A 15,607-nucleotide genomic window follows, 5' to 3' on the forward strand; every position below is an offset into this window, starting at 1 on the left:
CCTTACGAGATACACTTCGAAATGAGCAAACGGACAAATCAGAATAAAAGCGAGAGTTGCAAGGGAAGACGACATCTTTGAAGGAGGACTGCAGAACAAATGATCCATAGTGAAAGCCACATCCTCCTGTAATACATCACAAAATTTGTATTTAAATTGTGTTTGTGTGATGTCTTTATTTATATATATATATATATATATATATATATATATATATATATATATATATATATATATATATATTGTAATTTCAGTTTAGTTTAGTTATTTGTCTGACAAATGAAAAAATATATGCGTGCGTTTGTGAAGACACACCTTCCAGTGATTCGCCTCTACTTTCACAAGCGAAGTGTTTCTTTCTCGCAAAGACAGTTGAGGGCGACAGAGGGAAATGTGTTTCCAGCGTCCCAAAACTTCAGCAGCATGCTTAAGTATTTGAGATTTGGTCGGCGACTTAACTAAGCGCATGTATTTCACCTCAGCAAACCATGTCTGTTGCCGCATTGGACTTTTACTCTCCAGTTTTCAGCATCACCGGATCTATGACTGTCAGATGGAGAAGTTTACATCGCGACTCGCAGGTCACCCGCTTTGGGAAGTACTAGATTTGGCATTTGGGAATGACTGCGGGATGTAATTTTGTACTGCAGCGTTGCATTGAGACCTTCAACAGTTATAAAGGGACATTCTGATATGGAAGTAATTCAACAGCTCTGTCATGTCTTGACTGCACCAAACACTCGCGAGGAAGAATGAAGTAAGCGCGATGGAGCCGGACAATGGCCCGTACTCCAAACTCAAAGCAGCTGGAGTCGGGGGGTGAGTAACCGTACTCGTCATGAGAATAGATGGATCTCAGAGAAATGTTAAATGGGTCATAAATTAGCCTCTTGGCTGTCAGTTCAGTTACATAAGGAAGAGTGGGTTAACGCTCTACGGGACGAAGAAGGGAGGTCCGTTATGATGTACATTCTGGAGTTTTGGGAAACTTGACGAATGAATGGGACGCAGCAGACTTGCTTAACTTTGTTTATTAGAAATACATACACATTTTTGACAGCTTTTTGGCAACATTTCCTTATACGTTTTTGTTTTAGATTAATTTATTTTAAATAAATAGATTTTTTTTTTATAGGTCTGTGTTTTCTTTTTTTGTAGTTCGTGATTTACATTTGAGCCAAGGAATTAATTTGGGGGGGGGGGATGACCATTTCTGCTGCTATAGAAGTGATTTAGTCCAGCTGTTTTCTTTTTACATGATATGTGTGTGTGTTTGTGTGTATTAATTTTTTAGGGTGTTTTAGTCTATAAGCATGTCTCAAGATCCATGATGGGTGTTTCTATAACTTCATTGGTAGCCTAACACTTTACTGTAAAGTTATATTTGTTTACATTAGTTAACTACATTAGTTTACATGAATTAACAATGAACAACACTTTTACCACACTTATTAATCTTGGTTAATGTTAATTTCAACATATAGTAATACATGTTTAAAATTCAAAGTTGTATGCTTTAATATTAGTTAATGCATCATAGCCTAAACTAAAATGAACTAACAATGAACAAGTGTATTTTCATAAATTAACATGAACACTAGATTAATAAATGCTGTAAAAAAAATATTGTTCATTGATACTTGATGCTTTATGAATTTGCTATTGTCAGCAAATACATCCTCATTGTAAAGAAACAGAAAACTACAGTATAATACTAATAAATAGTTAATCTCTCTTTTATCATTTATCTTCTGTTTAGATTAGTTCTCTTTCTCTTTCTCTCTCTCTGTACTGTATCATGGTCCATGGTGGGACTATATAAAAGGGATGTGGGTGGGAGGGGGCTGCACCGCAAGCGTTATAGTTCTCCTGTAAGAAAATGCTGACTAAAGTAAAACTGTGTACAGGATCTAGTCAGGAATATGACATCTCCATATTCACAGTGTCAGCACATGGGGGCAGAAAGAGAATATATAACTGAACACACTGTATGATTGTACACTTTTCATGTACTCTGACCTTTGCTTATGGCCATGAGCACAGCACAGAGTAGCAACCTTGATAAGAAGTGATTACCTTATAATAAATAAATACCTAAATAAAATTAATTAAAATTTAATGAACAATTTCTATTCTGTATATCTATATGAACTATTTTGTTACATCCAGTGCTGTTAATTACAGCAACGTAATGCTCTTATCATTGATCTCAACTCATTACAACATTACTTCTTAGAATGAAGGTCTCAGAATTCCCCTGCTTTGGCATATTGAGAAAAACTCTCACTTTCTATATGGAGCATCCCACATTTTTGGCATCCAGGCAAATGATAAGCTTTGACTGGCCACTGAGCAGAAACGGCTTTTATGGCTTTATACTAAAGGCTGCTGCTACCGCCAAGTGTTACTGGGCCTACAGACAAAGCGCTGCTCTTGGACAGTGACTAGACTTGTAATTTAGATGGATGTGGTGATGCTTTAGTGTAGAATGGAACAATGTGATCCCAATACTTTCTTCTTTCAGTAGCCGAGAGTAGACCAATGGCAACGTAGCTTTGATTCTTAAATCAAATTTGATTAAAAAGCCCTCTCAGAGGCATCGTTTTGTCAGAAATTAGGATTTTATCATCCCAATACACTACTGTTGGACTTCTAAGCTTAAAGCGGTGGTGTCCCTCATTGTCATTTGTAAGATTGGCACACATAAGGTTTCATTAGCTTCTCTTCTGTTCTTGGTATGCATGTAGGGATAGAAAGAAATGCATGGACCTTTCTTTAAAGGGGCACTCAGTAACTTTTGTCTTTGTGTCATCGCGCACTTACACTGACACCTAGTGGATTGGATGCAGCATCATTTAAAATCTGTAGTTTTTAGTTTCAGATGACATTGTAGAAATGTATTATTCACATTCAAACATGATTACTTTAGTCAATGAGTGAAAATGTCAAATAACTGTACGGTTACTGAGATTAAGCGAGTAGTATTCAGCTGGTCATGTGATTCTAACATGGCAGCCCCCATGTGCGGACCCTCTCCATGTAGAATAAAACAGCTTTTATAAGATTACTGATATGACTGGAGTCTTCATTAGTGGTCATGGTTTCCTACATATATTGCAAAATTACAATTCATGTCTTTAGGAGTTAAACTTTTTTTTTATAAGGAAAAAAATTACTGTGTGCACCTTTAAGCTATTTGGAAAAGTTTGTTTTACATTTTGGATTGATTACCTTAGTTGTGCTTCACTGGTTTAAGTTAAATCCGTGGAAAACCTTGCTGAAAAGACCAGCTTAGACCAGTATGAATTTTCATACTGGTGTTTACTAGTGTTGGTTTGGTGCTGAACTAGCTGCTGGAACAGCATAGTTACAGTGTTAACCAGCAAAACTTAGTGAGAAGGGAAGTTCTTTTCAGAAGATAAGGCAGCGAAAATAAGACTAATGCATATTTTTTTTTAAATGGACTTAAATCGGTTTGTTTTCAGTCTGATCCATGCTACTCACTTATTTATAATATTTTATGGTATTGATTGAGCCCTGGTGATGCCAAGACATACGGTAGGAGCCAGAAACATCAATGCCACTTACATTTTTGTAAATGTCTGTCCAGGATTTGATCATTGCCTAACTGTCATTCATCTGTTTTCACAGGAGAGCTGTCTTTCTCTGCATGGTTCTTTACTGTTCATGCTGCCTGGGGTTTGCACAGACACAGCCTACAGGTAAGACTGAAATGAGTGTCTTAAATGTAAGATCAATTCTACATTCACATGTATTTTAAAAATGTTAACTACATTTAAGTATCTGATACAGCATAAACAATATGCATTTGCAAAAAGTCTGTTCACTTTTGTCACGCACTTGACATATGTTGAAACCCTGTATGCTACATGAAAGCATGGGTGCATTGATGTCCAAAGACCTCCGAGATTGCCTTGAAATAAAGTTTGAAGATACTTGACAGGACTTGGATAAATAGACCTCTCATGTTACAGCTCATTTGGAGTTTTCCATGAGTCAGAAGGGAGAGAGGCTACTGGTACTAGATTTTCTTTGGAGAAGTGTGCTTCATATTTGCCAGAGTTAACAATATGCTGATGATGTATGGGGCAGCCTTTGATCAAAAGGAGTCTGGTTATCTGACTCTAGTTAATCAAAAACCAGTACTTTAGGATTGCTACTGAATATGCTATGCCTTTTATCCCAATTTCATTTGAGGGGCAATATGATTGTGTCTGACTGGATGTCACTGATTGAGCCTGTGTACATGTATAGAGGAGTGTTCAATATGAGAAAGATTCCATGTTCATCTGTCTGGCGTATACTATACTGGTGGTTTAATATCCTGGCAATGTATAGTTGTCACTGAAATTTAGGTTTGGTGGTTGTACAGAATAATTTTAAAGTAGTAAGTGAGTAATTAGCTTTATTACACGGCTTTCTGGAATACTTTATTCTGATTGGTCAATTGTGCCATTCTGCTGTCAAATGACCACTTAACTGAATAAAAGACCATCGTCACTGGTAAATCTCCTACAGTGTGCTAGTCCATGTCTCTTGTATCACTTCAGTCTTTTTCTTCTCACATAGTAGCATACATTTAATGCAAATCAATATTGCATGTCCATATATTCACTTATTTGGTACAGTAAGAAGCCTAACCTTTTTATTTTGCTATAAGGACCGGCATGTGACATGACAAAGGGTCTACCATGCTTAGTATACCACATGGTTACTTTAATGTAAAAAAACAAGACAAAAAAAAGATGCTCTTTTTGAGATGCTGCTGTTTGTTTCAACCAAGTAAGCTGTACTCATTTGTTCCATGGTCATCCAAGGTGTGTCTGGAATTCCCACATCTGCTCTGTATGCCGTGGGAGGTACATATCATCCATCACATTCAAGGCAGTGTGTGTTAAGGATCTATTCACTTACACATTCATGTAACATATGATGCTTCTGTGTCAGACATTAATAAAATGCAACAACCATCATGTTTTAAACAAGTCATGAAAGATGTCCTTGTTCTTGAGTGCATGTTTGATGTTTTTTTCCATAAGTGGGACAGTCCTTATATATACTTCTCCCTCTAATGTCTGGGTATATGCCACATGACTTATGACCAAGTCATATTTGTGAGCCATAGCTGGAGATGTTCTGGAATTCTTCTCTAACCGTTGCGCTTATCTTTAGTTTAAAATATGATTTCCAGTGTATGACGTTCCACTAACATTTATTCTGACAATCATATTGAGGGCAAATGGAATTTTTGTTTCGTTGAAAATTCATAGTTTTTTTATTGTTGTTTCAGCCTGGTTCTGGAAATTGATGCTGAGCATAATGGTTGAAATGCCATATTGTCCCATTTCAAGTGCATCTACACTCTTAGCTCCATGGAACATTAGTTTCTGCAACAGGGTCTATGTTTTGCTTCTTAATGACCCCATGAATTTGTTTGACAAAGTATTTGTATTTTCTATTGAAACCAGAAGTTTGGATAGGACAGGCTCATCACTTAAAAAAAAGTAAACAAACAAATGAATAATCAATTAGGTTTTAGTTATGTTATTACATCCATGTATAATGATTTGCTGGTTGGATGCAGGTGCTGTCAGAGGGAGAGACATTTTCATTCTACAGAACATTTGATTGGACAAAAATCTGTGTAGTGCAAGATAAGTTATCAATAGTTTTCAGTCTGTTTTTCTGGAAGAGAAAAACTGTACATTTTGTAAAACTAAAAATCTGCTTAAAGTGAATTTTGTCAATGTTTAGTAGGAAACTAACATACACTCACTGGGCACTTTATTAGGAACACTTGTTCGCCTACTTATTCATGTGATTGTCTAATCAGCCAATCATGTGGTAGCAGTGCATACAGTCATGCAGATATTGGTCAGGAGCTTCAGTTAATGTTCAAATCAACCATCAGAATGGGGAAAAATGTGATCTCAGTGATTTCGCCAGTGGCATGATTGTAGGTTCCGAATGGGCTGGTTTGAATATTTCTGTAACTGCTTATCTCCTGGGATGTTTACGCACAACAGTCTCTAGAGTTGTGCCAAATGGTGCCAAAAACAAAAAATATCCAGATAACAACAGTTCTGCGGACAGGAATGCCTTGTTGATGAGCGAGGTCAACAGAGAATGCCAGACTGGTTTGAGCTGACAGTAAGGCTACAGTAACTCAGATAACCCCATCTCAGAATGCACAACATGTCGAACCTCGAGGCGGGCGGGCTACAACAGCAGAAGTCCACATTGGGCACTTTGTTCATAATAAAGTGCACAGTTAGTGTATATATGGCTTCAAAGCTTAAACATACATTGAGTAAAAGCCATAGTAAACTTTTATTTTGATTTCTATGGGTCTTTAAAATTAAGATATTGTTCCATGTATTACCTGTAGAGTTTCTCAACATTTCATGGTTTACATAGTTAACTATGACTAGTGGCTCAACTATTGTGTATTCTGTTGAGGTGCATTGCTGGAGATTTGTTATTGTTAGTGTTTTGTTTCTGGATCTCATGAGAAGTATGTGAAATTATTTAGATAATTTAAATCTTTAAATTCAAAGCAGTTGTTTCCCTGCTGTTTGTTAGAATTCTGTCTCTAATTTATGTTTGATAATGGACTGGCCAATATGTTTATATTTGTTTAAACCACCAGCATACTTCTCTCTTTATACAATCCAGTTCAATCTGCTGATTAACATCTGTGGGTTAAGTAATGCATGGCGTACAGGGGGAAAAATCCATTGACATTATCCCATTTACATTTTGTAACTGCCAGCGTTTAGCTGGATTTTTTTTTAGTTTAGATGTGTTTGGGTTAGATTTGGTTTTTATGATGCATATCCTCATTTGTTTTATATTATAAACTCATTAATGAGTTTTCAGAATTTGCAACTCTGAGACAAATGGCATTGGTTTCTTCTGCCACTTTACTGCAATGCATTTGTTACATATACTTGAAGTAATCGTGCAAAGGGAACACATAGGGGGGAATCCACTAAGAAAGAATCGTGTCTGCTGATAGTGTCATTTATCTGCATGCGCTGTCTGCATTGTTTTAAGCACCCAATTCATTAAAATAATTTTGCAAACAAAGAAATGCTGCAAACATGCTTCATATCCAGATCTCACAGGCCAATTCTGAGTTCTAGGTTGAGGAGGGTGCAATATACTACCATAACCTGGTAAATTTTACAAGAAATATACAACATCACTTGACCATTGTAAGCCTGAGCCACATGAATTAGCTCTTTAAAATGCTGAAAGTGTGTTTAAATACACATAATATCTGGACACTATTTCAGTGTTAGTGAATGCACCCAATTATGCATTATTGAAACTGTCCATACAAGTGAGCTATACCTAAATCCACATTACTGGAATGCTTGACTTAGTGATATAATGTTAAACTCTTAAACTCAAAAGCTCTCCAGAATAAACCCACACAGTGTGATGTTTCTAAATGAATTTTCTATCAGTACAGTATTTTATTGAAAAACTAAAATGTTACACCAGATTCAACATTATCTCACCACATATATTGTACATATGCTTTTGTTAGTGATCTGTTCCTATAATGAGCTCAATGTCTCAGTGTCGAACAGCAGCTGCGAGCCTTCACTTTGCTGTGACAGGACCCATTTTTCTTGTAAAAGCTTTCTTTGTTACAGTGTATGTACTATTTGTGTTTATTATGGTGGTGATTTGTGGTGACCAGGCGTTTTTTCCTCTTTGTAGATGTGGACATCCTGCAAAGGCTGGGATTGGTTGGGAAAAGACCTTCACTTGGAACACGCTCCACACCTCAAGGTGTCATCCCTTTCAAATCTGGAATCATCCTAACACAGAGGGCGCGAATTGATGTCCCTGTTAGCTCTGTCATACCTGCATCATTGGGCACGGCATTCACTCTTATCCTCAGCGTATGTTCGCATCGCATAAACAATGCTTTCCTCTTCACCATTGTGACAAAGAGGAAGAGACTGCAGTTAGGGGTGCAATTCATCCCTGGAAAAATCTTAGTTTATTCAGGCCAAAAAAACACTGTAGATTTTGATTATGATATTCACAATGGCCAGTGGCACAACCTGGCTTTGGAAATCCAAACCCAAAGGGTTAAATTATACACTTCTTGTGGGAAGACAAGTGTAAATGCAGATTTGCATTTTAAAAATGAGGAAACGCTGGATCCAGAAGGCTCCTTTCGTTTGGGAAAAATGAGCCAGGACTCAGTGCAGTTTGAAGGAGCCATCTGCCAATTTGATATACATCCCTCTGCGAAGGCAGCTCACAATTATTGTAAGTATATTAAAAAACAGTGTAGGGAAGCTGACACCTATCGACCAAACCTTCCTCCTCTTTTACCATTATTACCCCTGGACCCCAATATATCTGTCACCGTTCACACCTCACTTCTTACAACAGAGCTTTCCAATAGGCAGTTTAGTCCTAGTCTTTCACTAACACAAAACAAGATGCAAATTAATCATGAGACCTTGCAAGACCTGAACTCGTCTGCTCTGATGACTTCTCATTCTGGCGCAGTCCTGACTGTACAAAGCACTGTGCCACCAACAATAGCCCAGCCCACACTCCAGCTCCCCCTGCAGGCCATAACTCAAACTGACATTGCCCTGTTTGGAAGTAGGACATCACAATCATCTCCAAAGCCAACTCAACCAAGCAGCCCTACAAAGAACCTCCTGAGGTCAACTGTAAAACCCCAGACATTAAAAAAGAATGAGATGGCTGTCACTGTCAAACCAAAAGAGAAAAAAATGGATACACCGACATCTGCAAAAATGAAACCTAAACCTTCTAGCGCATTCAGGGTTTCAGAGATGACAACAGTTGCACCACGGAAACCTCAGCCAAACGTGAACACCTCTCTCGAAGCCAAACCCACATCTTCTGTGCCTGTCACCCCTGCAGCCACAGATGGTCTCCAAACCTTTGACCTGGAACCAACCCAATACTCCCTCTTGGCTGGGGCACCTGGACTGAAAGGAGAACCTGGATTACCGGTAGGATTTAATGCTAAGAATTGTGGCTATTTTTATTATATTAACAAGTGGATTACATTGGAGAGAGGTACTTAACCTTTTAGTGTTCAGTTTTGGCCAGCCAATATGTTGAATGAAAGCCAAACATGGTGACGTTGGATTTTTAATATGTGTAAACAGGCCTATTTTATTCTATTCCCCTATTCCCCTGCTGAAAGAAACAGCTTAAACTAGCCTAGGATGGTTTGCTGGTCTGGTCTGTTTAGCTGTTTTTAGAGGGGTTTTGGGCATTTGTGAGCTGGTCGGACTGGGAAAACAGCTGTCCGAACAGCAGGGTATTCTATGTTTTATATTCTATGTTTATTGGCATACTTTTCGTGTCCTTTTTAATTTTTTATGAATTTAAGAGGGTTAACCCAGTTCTAGTAGTTGGAAAATTGGTAAATTTGTCTAACATTCTGGTTAGAAATAGTCTAGCACATAGAAGGTTTTACCAGTCTATTCATTTTTGTGCGGAGGCATTGAAGACTTGGTGATAGATTCTTTGGTGAGTTCAGGAAGAATTAAATAGTTTTAAGGGATCAACCTGTAACTACCATATATGAAATACAGTATCTTTGAAAGCTTTGAAAGAGATTATTGATATTGTTGTGATATAATTGAATGTGTAAATATCCAGAGCAATCATATTGACTGAATTTAAGGTTGAGGTTTAGGCAGACTAGAAGAATATGACCTTAATTCACCCTAAACCAAATATTTACAAATTATAAAGGAAAGCTTCTGTCAGGCTAGTAAAATGATCCATTTATTTTACAGTAAAATGTTATTCTAGTAGAATTTTTCCACATTCTTTTAGAGAAGGTGGGAATTTGCTCGTTCTTAAAATACACAATACCGAGTCAGTTTACAGTACCATTACAACAAGGTGTTCAGTTTGATACAGACCACTGGCACTCCATGGTATGTAGATAATTTTCTTTCTGTTTTAAACAGTCTCTTATGGTGGCCAGATGGCAGGTTTGATGCTTTGCTTATTTTGAAGAATAGTGAAATGTGAATTATTGGCTGCTGCCTTGTATTCTCTGGTTCTACATGTGCTTTGGCCTTGGAGTCTGTTATATAAGTGCTGAGTGTGTAACATCGCATTAATATGGATTCCTTCTCATTTGGTTTTCATTACCTCAATGCATACTGTACCACACACCACTACAGGTTTTACTTGTTAAAAATGCTGTCTGGACGCAAAGTGTTGGTTGAAGGCTGGAAAATAATGTCATCATTGTTGCCTTTGAGCTTTTGGTGGTCTTGGTCTTAAGCCTGGTTTATAAAATCCTTTGAAAGGACATTATAGGCTGGTGGGTTTTTGTCTGTGTAATGCTTACACACTTTTTCCTTGTAGTTAAAGGGTGAGGTCACAGGCCAGAGTGTGAGAGAGCTCATTCATGATGACCACCTGATGCTGTAAAGACCTACACTAACTCTCCTCTTACAGTATTATGATCGCCATGAGTTTTTGGAGAACTCCAAAACAGTAAATACTTGTGAATCTGTGTTCTGGTGGATGAGTGCCCTACTAAAACAAATAGTGTTTTAGCGTTTCTGGTTTTCTGGTCTTCACTGGTTTAAGACTGTCTCTGCTGCTCTACCAGCCTGGCCAGCTGACAAGTGCCCTCCAAAAAAACTCTAAAACCAGCAAACAGACCAGCCTGACCAGGGAAACCAACTTAGGCTTGTTCAATCAGTTTGTGTGTGTGTGTGTTTTCCGCAAGGAACTTTATGTAATACTTCCAGTTCTCATGATAGGGATAGGTAGGATTTGGTTTGAGCAGAATTTTGATGTACAGTTAGGTACAGTACATGATTGATATTATCTCATATGAAGAGTATGGCCAGAACAGTAGCTTACACTTCGTCAACATGAAATGGATTTCGTGACCAATTTTACTTCCGTAATGTGATGTATTTCTGAATGAAAAAAAAGAAAAAGCAAAATAAGAAAAAAATTCAATAAGAAAAAAAGGTAGAGTCAGATTTATTTTATCTATTGACAATTGATAAGATCACAAAAAGTGGGAGTTACATTTGGGCTGCACAAATAATAAAAAATAATAATCGAGATTACCATTACGGCTACCACAATTAACTAATGAAGTGTCAATTTCAGAATTCCCAGAATGTTTAATCTGGTGTAACACTTTATGGATGTCCGTTGTGTGCAAGAATGCATTGGTAAATCAGAGTGTTTAGATTAGTCTAGGTTTAGACAGTATGTGACTTTTGTTTGGCATTTACTGTGCTGATTTTTATGTTAAATCTATGAAAGATTTAAACATGGTTAAATGTTAAACTGAGTTGAGAGTACAACAGTCTTAATGGGTGCTGAATATATTTTTAAATTAGCTAAAGTATTTAATAAACAAACACACATGAGGTTGGGAATGTGTGGAAATGTGTGAACGATGTGTGTCCTAATTCTGTGGAAATCTGCAGAATTTTGGTGACATCAGAAAAAAAAAAGAGAATTGTTTCAGAGGCAGAGAAATGTATTACATTTTGATGAAAGATTTCAAAGACATTTATTTATTTGTAATTAGAATGCAAAATCTATTGCTCACAATAAAACCAAGAACATGCATTAAGGAAGTTACTGTTAATACTGTAGGATCAACTGTCAGTTTGGATTTCACGTTGCCTTAAACAGACCTGCTAGTTGAGGTTTGCTATATAAGCTACCTACAGTATACAGTACTAGTTTACAGTGCAGTGTATGGTATATAGTGAACAACTGATTCTCTCCATCTCTTTTAAACAACAAACAGCAACCAGATGTGCGGTTCAATATGGCTGTAACACACTAAGCATTTTCTGTCAAAATCCCCTCAAGGACCTACTGTAAAAGGCCTTACTTCCTTCTTTTCTAATCTTTTCATTCCTTCTTGGAGGCACAGAGAGAAATTGAGATTGCTCTTCAGAAATTTGCAACGTGGAAGAGAAAGGGTAGGGGGCTCAAAGGGTCTCGGTCTCTCTCTCTCTCTCTCTCTCTCTCTGTTCTTCTTCTTCTTTTACCTCTTCTGACTGAGTAAATAATGAAAAAACACAAAGCTGTGAACACAGACCTCTTGTTAAATGTGACTGAGAGCAGTTAAGCCATGTGTGTAATTGATTTAAAGCTAGATGATGCCCATAATTAACAAGGTTAACTTAGACTGAAACAAGTACACGGTACTGTGCCAGTAAAACAAGCCAGTAAAACCTTACCAGAATGGACAAAGTTTATTGGGATCAACAGAAGTCCATATTGATTTTAAAATAAAATTTGAATTATGCCACTGATGTAGTCAAAGGAGAATCCTGCCTGTTCTGGGCCGGTTTTCAGCCTGTAATATGAAAAAGACACACTGCATAACATACAGTATATTGACTAACACTATATTTGTTCCATTCTGTAAATGCTGAGAATTAATTAACAGTGTGCTTACAGTACTGTGGAGCTAACCACATTAAGCATAGTTACAGTATAACTACAATAAATTGTAAAAGGAATATTCCAAATTCAATACAAGATAAGCTCGATCGACAACATTTGTTGCATAATGTTCATTACCACAGATTTTATCACAATAAATCATGTTAACACGTATAAATGTTTACAACTTGTAACTATACTTTTGAAACATTGTGTACACTATATGGCCAAAGGTTTGTGGACACTTGAACACCAACATTCATATGTGCTTGTTGAACATTTAATTTCAAAACCATAGGGTTTAATCTCACTCTGCTGGTATAACAGCTTCCACTCTTCTGGAAAGGTTTTCCACTTAATGTTGGAATATAGCTGCATTGATTTGTTCCCATTCAGACACAAAAGCATCAGTGAGGTTAGACTCTGATGTTGGGTGATGGACCCTGGCTCGCAGTGGGTGTCCAATTCATCCCAAAGGTGTTCAGTGGGGTTCAGGTCTGGGCTTTGTGCAGGCCAGTCAAGTTCTTCCACACCAGACGCAGTACATTATTTCTTTATGAACCTCGCTTTGTACACAGGGGCATTGTTATACTGGAACAGATAAGGGCTTTCCCCAAACTGTTACCTTAGAGTTGGAAGCACAATTCTTTAAAAATGCCACTGAATGCTGTAGCATTAAGATTTGTCTTCACTGCAATTAATGGAACCATGGATGAGTTATTTTCTGTGGAAATGTACAGTGGATATTTTTAACAGACACTAAAACACTATATATTTGAGTGTGTATGCCAGTCTCAGTTGCAATGTATCCTTAAACGCTGGCTTGTGATGCAGCTCTACATTGGTTAGGATTCATTACCTCCATCCAATAAGGAGATTACTGCCTTGTTTGAGAGTTCATTCAATGTCAGCAGGTAGAAATTTAACACTAAACAGCCTACCTTTTGTCACAATTTTCTCTCCCTTTTTCTCTTTCAGGGACCTCCAGGGCCTCCTGGCAAGCCAGGATTACCAGGAAAGAGAGGGCCTGTGGTAAGCCTGTTAAAATCGTTCACTTATTTTCTCATGTCCCGGTTTAGGGGAACTAAAGGTGTGTTTTACTTCAATCCAATTACTTGGATTTTGTTGGCCTGCATCAACCCAAAATTTCACTGCATGTTACAATAATGGACTTTTGGTTGCCAAAGCTGCATTAAAAGATGATTATATTAGCATTTTAATATTTGAAGTTCACATTAGCAGAACAGTTAAACCAAAAAACGTTCCATCACTTCATCTCTTTTTCAGGTGTCGTAGAGGTGGTTAATTAGCAGTTTTTATGTCCATGTGTTGTTGTAAATATTGCAAAAAGATCAAACTAAATCATTATTTTTTTTCTGTTTGGGGCTTTGGTATATTGTATTAATTAAATTACTTCATATGAAATGCAAGAAAACATAACTTGTAGCTGAACAAATAGCTGTTTCCTCTCACGCTAAACAGCATGCTTTTGTTTATGGTAGTGGACTGCTAGTTAATATTGAACACTAATTGACATGCGGGTATAAAACCATTTCACTGTTCAACATGCAATGACCAGTTCATTTACATTTATGTATCTGGCTGATGCTTTCATCCAAAACAACTTGCTGTCCTTTCAGGGTATACATTTTCGGAATCAAACCCATAATCTTGGTGTTGCTAGCGCCAAGCTCTACCAGTTGAGCTACATGATTGTATAAAATAGCCCACTCACTCTGAATGCAGGATTAACATTCAGAATATTCATAGGTCAATCTTTTTCATGGTCTTGAAACCTTGCTGATAGATCTCTTTGGGTAGCGGTCTCCTCCTAAAATTTACTGTTTTGATTTTGGTCATGGTATAAAGACACTTGTATCAAATGAATATAGTGATTGAATATTGATTATCTTGACACAGACAGTTAAAAATGTATAATGTGTCATCAGGATGTGTAAAGACCTTGTAGAAATGACTCTTTGCTTAGTAAGGTTGTAATCAAGAGTAAAATAAAGTGAAAGAAGAAAGAGTCAATCAATAAGATAAGTCAGGCATATCAGTGAGTCACTGATTCAAAGAGACTTCCCTGAGTGTAATTCTAGATGTTTTGTGTATGAGATACCTGCCCTGGCCTATGAGACTGCCCTTTAGAGAGGCCCCTGAGGGCTGCACTGTGGGAACCTAATCTGTCGAGCTAAAGAAAGGAGTCTTTGTAGCAGTCTTATTAAAGGTATTTAAAGCCTTACCGGTGCTCACCGGCTCTTAAGCTCTCTAGAGTGGCTGGTTAAGGGTTTGGATCCCACACCATATGGAAGCCCATGAGTGCCATTTACGAAAGAATGAAGGGATAAATTATCAATCTATTAATTTGAAAATACAAATTTGAATAAATAAACCAATTTATAAATGGACAAATAAATAGACACATTTAAATGTGTTTATTTAATTCATGTTTAAAAATGTCATTATATTTAACAATAAAATTGTGCATTAATAAATCATATTTATTTCATCTTTAAAATGTCATTAAATGTAGCAATAAATGAGTACAATAATGAGTCTTTTAAATGCATTTTTTAATGCACTCTAAAAGCAACTTTTAAATTGTTTGCCAGTTGCTTTTCCTCATTTATTTGCCAATGGCTTTTATTTTTTGTTTTGCTTTTCCTTTTCCTTTTTCTTTAACCAATGGAGAATCGAGTTAAAAAAATGCCATTGGACTGTTGACTCGTGAGAGCAACCAATGAACTTTCCTTATATGACACACCCCCTCTCCCACGTGCCACTCGAAGAGGATGTAAGACGGCCTGTCATTGGAAGACGGTACGAGCAGTTTACATTATATTATTGGATCTGTGCATAAGAAATGGATGAGAAAATTATCAGAAGTTAACGGTGGCTCGTGAGTAAAACTATCTTTTTTTTAAATACAAAGAAATGAAAACTTCATGATGTTTCTTTTAACGTCACAAATTGAGCACAAACGAACGCCACCTGTTTGGAGTGATCTGGACCAAAAGGGGTGGAAAGTGACCTCACACAGTCAAAAAAATAATGTCTAATATCTCAAACACCAAACAGCACAAACGTTCATTTTTGCCGCACAAATGAATGGTATAGA

At 37.1% G+C, this 15,607-nt stretch overlaps 1 protein-coding gene across 1 annotated transcript in view; it reads left to right on the top strand.

Annotated features, from left to right (window-relative positions):
• The first annotated feature begins 362 nt into the window (after positions 1–362).
• LOC127419336 (collagen alpha-1(XXVII) chain B-like) overlaps positions 363–15,607 on the top strand; it is a 131,430-nt gene continuing 116,185 nt past the window's right edge. Inside the window, exons 1-4 of the mRNA XM_051660691.1 lie at positions 363–819; positions 3,652–3,722; positions 7,753–9,038; positions 13,465–13,518. Of these exons, the coding sequence (XP_051516651.1) occupies positions 767–819; positions 3,652–3,722; positions 7,753–9,038; positions 13,465–13,518 (1,464 nt within the window). The 5' untranslated portion in view covers positions 363–766. The remainder of the gene's footprint in view (positions 820–3,651; positions 3,723–7,752; positions 9,039–13,464; positions 13,519–15,607) is intronic.

Source organism: Myxocyprinus asiaticus, chromosome 3, assembly GCF_019703515.2.
Source record: "Myxocyprinus asiaticus isolate MX2 ecotype Aquarium Trade chromosome 3, UBuf_Myxa_2, whole genome shotgun sequence".
NCBI classification, from domain to species: Eukaryota; Metazoa; Chordata; class Actinopteri; order Cypriniformes; family Catostomidae; genus Myxocyprinus; species Myxocyprinus asiaticus.